Here is a 7,582-nt window from a genome sequence, read left to right on the forward strand (position 1 = left end):
AATATATTTAGTTGGGATAGGCTAAAATGAATTGCTCCTGTTATAATAAAGTTAGGTAAGTTTTCTAAGATTCTTTTGGTGCAAAATTAAAAATTTTCACATTAACATTAATGAAAAAAATATATCTTTAAACGTATAAGAGAAAATTTTAGAAAGGACATAATTTTAAATGATTTCTTGCTAATTGACCAGTTTTACATATTCGGCACTACACACACACACACACACACACATATATATATATATATATATATATATATATATATATATATATATATATATATATATATATATATATATATATATTTATTTATATATATATATATCGTGCCGAATATGTAAAACTGGTCAATTAGCAAGAACTCATTTAAAATTATGTCCTTTCTAAAATTTTCTCTTATACGTTTGAAGATATATTTTTTTTATTAATGCTATTGTAAAAATTTATAATTTTGCATCAAAAGAATCTTAGAAAACTTACGTAACCTTATTATAACAAGAACAATTTATTTTAGATTTGTTTAGAATAATTTCATACTAAACAAACACAGTGAAATATATTTTTTTCGTTAGGTTCAAAATGGTTTTTGGCGGAGTTATTGCACACTCAAATTTTCGCTTGTCCTCTATGGCAAGATGAGCGTTGCTATTTAAGCCAAGATCGCAAGTTCTGCCTATTCGGTACGACATATATATATATATATATATATATATATATATATATATATATATATATATATATATATATATATATATATATATATATATATAATCTTCAAAATTATTTAGTTCCATTATTTTAACTCTTACCACAATTTAATTAGTTACTTTTATTATTATCATCATTATTACTGTTAATGTTAAATATCATAATTATTTTTCTTGTGTATATTATTTTCAGCTGCAACTCGCCTTCAAGAAAGGGAGAAATAAAACACAAGAAATTAATTCTTTCATTTATATTATCTCAAAAAATAGGAAAAGTGGGAACAGCAGATGAGACAGTGGATTACAGGACCTCCTGAAGGGCCATTTTAAGACCTACTATGGGTCTGATTGGACCTTAATGGGGTCTTCACAGGGACTCCGGAAAGGGCTGTACGAAAACCCTTTACAAGGGCCGGAAACACTTACAAAATGACTCTGATATCACAAATGTGGACAATCCATAGGGAGGTGAGGAAGGGTGCTAGGGAGCGAAGGGAGTAGGGTTTGCAAGGTGAAAAATCGTTCAGGGGTAAGGAATAGGGAGATTTAGGACAAGGAAAGGGTTAGGGAGAATAGGCGTTGTACATGTAAACGCAAAACAGTTGAGGCGGTTACCGACCTCTCTACAAGTACACGTACGTCATGTACTTAAGTTGTATTTGTATCGTAAAGTGCACTTCAAAGTTGTTTTGCTGGTCCATTGATTGTGAAATCAGTGACATTTTTTTCAAAATTTTTGCTTAATTTATCCAAATCCATGAAAAAATAAGTTATGTTTATTTTTTTTTAAACACCAGCTTGAGTAAACCTTGGAAGAAAGACCTTGAAGGTCAGGCATTATCTCCAAAAAACATTTTTCTTCATTGTAAGATGAATAACATAACGCACTGTATGACAACAAGAGGAATTTTATTCAACATGTAGGCGTTAACAATCATATGAACACTTATACACTCAGTATGATTCATTGTGACTCAACACACCAAAAAAAGAAATCAAGATTTTGTCCTTTTTTTTTTAAAGTTCTCAGATGATATGACGTCGTTAAGACACTTGGACCGTTCAGACGTGAAAAAATGTTGTATACATAGTCGGGCACTTGGGCCGAAAATCCTTTCTTATCTCTAAGGATACTCAGCCTTTACTGAATATACGTAAATTATCTTCACACCCAACTAGAAACAAATGTTGACAAACATACGCTGCCACCCATACAGCGAACGTAGCACAAAAATTGCAGTGAAAATAACTTGTTAAAAATCTCTTAGACAATTTGACTACTTTCGTGTCACTATGTACAATCAATATCGAGGCTGGACAGAAAAATAAATTATTTTCCTCACATACATATGATCTGAAGACAGTGATTATACTCAACGCAACAGGACCATGTATGTTTTAAGCATCTCCAACTAGGATTACTCTATATATTATACTATTATTCTTAAAAACAGATGGTAACCCACATATAAGGCTAGAATAGGTTCTGCATGACTGGTAACATTGTCGGTATGGGCACAGACCAGCCATATTTCACCGGGAGACAATATCAAAGTCGAATATATTTACGTTTACAAACACTTGAAAATGTCCGATATCAGATTCATTCATAAATATCGAGCGTTTTAGTTTTTAATTTAATGAAAATTATCACAATATCAATCGGCAAAGTAAGGCTGGCCTATGCGAGTGCTTCACTCACTGAAACAATCTGAGCGTGTGTGCAATAATATATATATATATATATATATATATATATATATAGATATATATATATATATATATATATATATATATTTGCTATATATAAAGAACAAAGATAACTCTATAAGCGGACATCACATAAAGGTGAGGCCAGGTAGAGACGGCAGTAGAAAATATGGATACTTGCTTGAGACAGTTTCAGTGAGGTCACAGCAACCGCAATTCACTGGGAAGAGAGAAAAGAAAGTCAACATCCCACCTTTGTTGGGTTGCTGGGCCAACCACTAGACTAAGTAATATTAAGGTAACGATGTCGGATAAATCTACACAATTTAAAAAAAAAATCTTATGAACGTTTCCTTGCCATTAATATTGACAAATGTAATCTTGCATGATTATGACATATGTCATCTTCCGGGTATGGCCATAGCATTTAGGATGTGCGAGGATGTGACCTTGTCTCTTCCAGGTTATTGCTACGGAGAAGCTCAAGGCAAAAATATATACTATACACACAATATCAGATGACCTAGGCACCTTTCCAAGACAATGCTTCTAATTAAATTGTCATGGGACGCACGCCTGAGCATTCTTTCTGGTCAATACTTCACACAAAATCATAAACAAACACTTATACCCAGGAAGAACGACTTTGTTCGTACTTCTTACAATCATAACAGGTCATCTGTGTGTGTGTGTGTAGTTGTGTGTGTGTGTAGTTGTGTACATGTGTGTGTGTAGTTGTGTACATGTGTCTGTGAGCGTGTAGCTGTGTATGTGTGCGTGAACAGATTGTGATGAAACATCAAAATGCTACCACAGACGTAAATTAGGTATAAACTGAATAATAACTCTTGGATTGCCATTCAAAAACAATTACACAACAATAGACCTTATTGGACACCAATATCTTTGGAATTCCGTTTTTACTTGGGAAAACATTTCACTTTCTTTGGACATTCAGATAGGTATCGTCCCCACCAGCGTTTTGTCGTGTGGCTGGGGAAGAGGGAGGGGAGAGGTGTTGTGGAATCATACATATGGCGTATCTCGTACTGTTAATCTATGGAAACTAATGATGGGAGTGAACCTAAAATCAGAACGTATAGAGAGGAGGATTCCGGCCCATCTTCCGGCTGTCCTCACCAGCTGTGTGCATCTTTCACTCAGAGCGGGCAGTCGGAAGCTGGAACGTCCGCGCACCCCTCGCTGGGCCGGGACCCTCAACTCTTAAGATGGGTTGGATTTAGTGGACGTTACGTTGAAGAAATTGTAAACACTGAATATATGACACAAAAGACACGTAATACTGACTAAAACATAAAAGGCAAAACAGTGACCAGACAACGTTAAAACTGAGACACCATATAGGCTTGCAGCCGTAACGACAATAGACTTTATAGCAGGGTTACAGACGGGCGCCGCGCTCACGCTACAGGTACTCAAACTTCCACAGGAAAATTAGTTCTAGCAGCACAGTGGGGAGGAGGGGGGGCCTTCACACCCTTCTATGTAACTCCCAGCTAGACCAAAAAAGCGTTAGTAGGTCGGTTACTCTAGAAAAAAAAGAGTATATCACCGGGGCAACACAGTTAACGACACAATTCAGCGTAGAAAACCAAACTTGGCAACCGTTGCCCCTAAAAAGAGGAATTCAGATCCTGCTTAAAAGAAGGCGCCTGATCCTCTTCCTGACGAGGAGCGGCAAAGTTTCACCTCTGAGGTTGCCGATGAGAAGGGCAGTCCAAGTAACCGTGTACTCCGGTTAGTTAAAAAATGCGATCTAAACCTATCGTCTAGTTTCCTGATGGAATGCTATAGTGGCAGCACCATTAAGGTTAGAGCTAATGAATTGTACGCGGGATTTCCAGTATAAAAAATATCAATCCATGATACCCTAATCATATATATTATATTTCTTATAAACTTGCAACATAGACCACTTGACTGAGTAGCATTACAGAGGCAAGAGAGCCCACAAGAGCACAAGATTCGGGAGGCTTGCTGGTAAGTCACAACGTTGCCAGAAGCTGAGGAACTCATTCATTACCGATTCTTTGTCGTATGTTGGTACTACTGCTCACGGTTGCTGGGACTGGGCCTTGTCATAGTGCGTATCCTACAGGTACCTGTATAATATGCTTTCTTGCGACTCAAAGAGCGTAAATCAGTATTTATCTACAAAGTTTTGTACAGTTACCTATGCACAAGGTAAGGCCGAAAATATTGTATTTCAGACTATCCTAGGTTTGACTTAAAAGTAATTACAAAAATACGTAATCAAGCTTTACTGAGCTCAAAGTATAAACAATATTCTCATTACTCATCCTTCAAAATCTCTCTTTATATTTTCCATTAAATCACAGAATGACTAGTTTGTCAAGGCGTAACGCCAAAGTGACAAGTCTCACGCGCGCACCAACCAGCTCTGTCATACTTGTCTGGTGCCTATGTCTAGTATCCATCTTATTCCGATTAATAAAAATAACATTGCTTTTTATACTTTAGTTAAAGTCATTAAACGAACTATGTGTGCGTGTGCCCCCTTCATCATAATGTGCGAGCTACAAACACAATGCACTTTTATGCAGGCTCAACGGGGATTACCCGTCGGGGAGAGACAGAGCTTGGGGAAGAAGTCGTCTTTTCCTGGCTGAAGTCTCTTGCTGAGGAACACCATTAATGTTGGGGTGGATTTGGTATAATGGGCAAGTGCGTGTGGGCAATAGTGGCTAATGTAGGGATACGAGGCCTTGGAGGTCGGGATCCAACACCACTGTAGTGGATACGAAGCCTTGAGGGTCGAGATCCAACACCACTGACATGCCACCACTAGCTCCTGTATGAGGGCCACGGCTCGAGGTCAGCCGAGGCCCAGCAACTTCATCTGGTTAACCACGGACATGCAGCGAGGGGCATGAAGTCTGGAGAGCCCATGGCAATAATATAAACACTCGGAGGTCTCTTATTAATTCAGAAGGGAAGGCTGGAGACGAACATGTTCTCTATGAGTTGAGGTGCAGGGACCAGGTCTTCCAACTTGAGATAAAAGATTCGCTGTAACCCTTGCACCGAGAGGGACCGCAGCTCGGGCAGTTTCCCAAGTATACGAGAGAAGTAGTGGGGTTTTTTCTGCGCTTCCGCATTGTAAGTGACGTGATCCCTCAGGGAATTGATAATTTTCATTTGTAGCTGTTCCACCTTCTTCGTGTCCTTGAGACCGTGTCGCTCTGAGGAAAGAAATTTAACGTCAGTAACGGAAGTACGGTGATCAGAAGTGATGAGTACCTAAATATTTATATGGAATTTACATACACAAGCAGAAGGCGTACATAAACAAATGCATTCAATAAAATATCAACTGATACAAAATATGTGCTACTTTAAATACATACAAAACATCTTACGTTGTTACATATAAATTGCTAATTTTAGTACCTGTTATGATTGTCAGTGCTGAGAGACAAGCAAAGGCAGAAATGTCCAGATCCATTGCTTTTAGGGAGACAGAGAAGTCAAGAATGCCTTGTAGCCATTCTCCAAAAGACCGGTCACACTGGGAGCGGTGCAACACACGACCGCTGTCAAACACGAACTTGGTATCGTCTGGGTTGTTCCTGTTAATGAAGGATCTTACATCAGAACCGTCAGTGTTTTCATTTTAATATGGTAAGCAATCGTAAATAGAGATTAGAACTATACATCATCAAACTAAAAGACTATCATAAAGAAATATGGAGAAATACGGACTGTAAAACTACTTACACAAGTCTATATGCAACTCTTAGAACAAAAAGTTCGAGAGATGCAGATTGGAATAGCAGATCTTGGTCCTCCCTGGCTAAGTCATGGTAGCCAGGAATTTTCTCTGCAAAGTGTCTGATGATCTCAATGCTGGATGTGAGTAAAGAGTAGAACTGCTGAATTCTCTCTGCCTCTGTGGAGGGGGATTCAGCGCCGTTGGAAGGCTCCCTGTATTGAGAGTAGTCGAGGTTAGACACATCTGGAGTGGTGTCAACATGAGCTCTTACTAAAGCCGTTATCAGTGACACAGGCGGTGACGGGGGTGACTCCTGAGGGCTCTTGGGCTTACTTGGCAGTCGACCTCGCCGGCCTTTCAAGCTGTCAGTCCTGACTACTTCTTTCACCATGCCGACGACCAGACATTTCTGGAAACGGCAGAACTGACACCGATTTCGACGTCGCTTGTCCACAGGACAATTCTTGTCGGCAAGACACACATACTTGGCATTTTTCTGGACGGTACGTTTAAAGAATCCTTTGCAGCCCTCACAAGTTCGCACACCATAATGTTGACAGGCAGCGGTATCACCACATACAGCACACAACTGAGCTGGCGACTGTGGCTTTTGTTCCGAAACAGGGCGACCGGCACTCATGGGAGGAGCATGAAGCCGAATTAGTGCAGGGTCCATATGCTCACCTGGTCCCTTACGACCAAGGAAAGACATAGGTGGTGTGCTGGAAGTGGAAGGAACCCCCATTTCAGTGTAGTGATGGGATGTGGAAGGTCGAAGGTACTGCTCAGGGTGCAAAGGCTGCAGAGCATCATAGGTGGGGGCAGTTGGATAGAACTCCCCACTGAACGTTTTGGTGGACCCACTGTAAGCGTGGCTGACGGGCACGGAAGGGCTCGGATAGGGAGCCGGCCGAGAATACACTTGTGAGGTATGAGTATATCCCTCAAATGACGCTGGTTGTTGCTGCTGCTGTTGCTGTGTTAGTTGTGCCTGTTGTTGCATTTGTGCTTGTTGTTGGTGCTGCGGGGAAGCCTGAGCGAATGCCTGGTGAGCCGGTGGAGGCTGTGGGTATTCTACAGGTCTACCTTCGTCTGTCTTGAATGTGAAAACTTCAGCAGAACCCAACGGTCTGTACCTAGGAGAATAAGTTTCCTGGAAGCTAGGAAGTGCCGCTGCCGCAGCTGCTGAAGCTGACATGGGTGTGGAGGCTGCATGACCAGGGGAGCCTGGGGGCGGTGTTCCAGACGGTGGATGAGTAATGACAGGCTTCAGATCTTCCAGGGGTGGCGCTGCCAGCAGGTACTCAGCCTGGAAGACTTCACTAAAAGGGCCTTCGCTGCCACCTTCACCATAGCTGGGGGTCGGTGTCGCTGTAAATGCGGGGCCTAACTTGAATTCATCACTAGTAG

At 40.4% G+C, this 7,582-nt stretch overlaps 1 protein-coding gene across 3 annotated transcripts in view; it reads right to left on the reverse strand.

Annotated features, from left to right (window-relative positions):
* Nucleotides 1–1,600: 1,600 nt before the first annotated feature.
* The window catches only part of LOC128692407 (probable nuclear hormone receptor HR38), a 61,556-nt gene continuing 55,574 nt past the window's right edge, over nucleotides 1,601–7,582 (reverse strand). For all 3 annotated transcript variants that reach the window (XM_053781574.2, XM_053781576.2, XM_053781575.2), the window contains 3 exons: nucleotides 6,178–7,582; nucleotides 5,851–6,029; nucleotides 1,601–5,642 (listed from right to left, as the gene is read on the reverse strand). The exon at nucleotides 6,178–7,582 is cut by the window's right edge and continues 88 nt beyond it. In XM_053781574.2, coding sequence (XP_053637549.1) covers nucleotides 5,386–5,642; nucleotides 5,851–6,029; nucleotides 6,178–7,582 — 1,841 coding nt within the window. In that variant the 3' untranslated portion in view covers nucleotides 1,601–5,385. The remainder of the gene's footprint in view (nucleotides 5,643–5,850; nucleotides 6,030–6,177) is intronic.

The sequence above is a fragment of the Cherax quadricarinatus genome, chromosome 53, assembly GCF_038502225.1.
Source record: "Cherax quadricarinatus isolate ZL_2023a chromosome 53, ASM3850222v1, whole genome shotgun sequence".
In the NCBI taxonomy this organism is placed as follows: Eukaryota; Metazoa; Arthropoda; class Malacostraca; order Decapoda; family Parastacidae; genus Cherax; species Cherax quadricarinatus.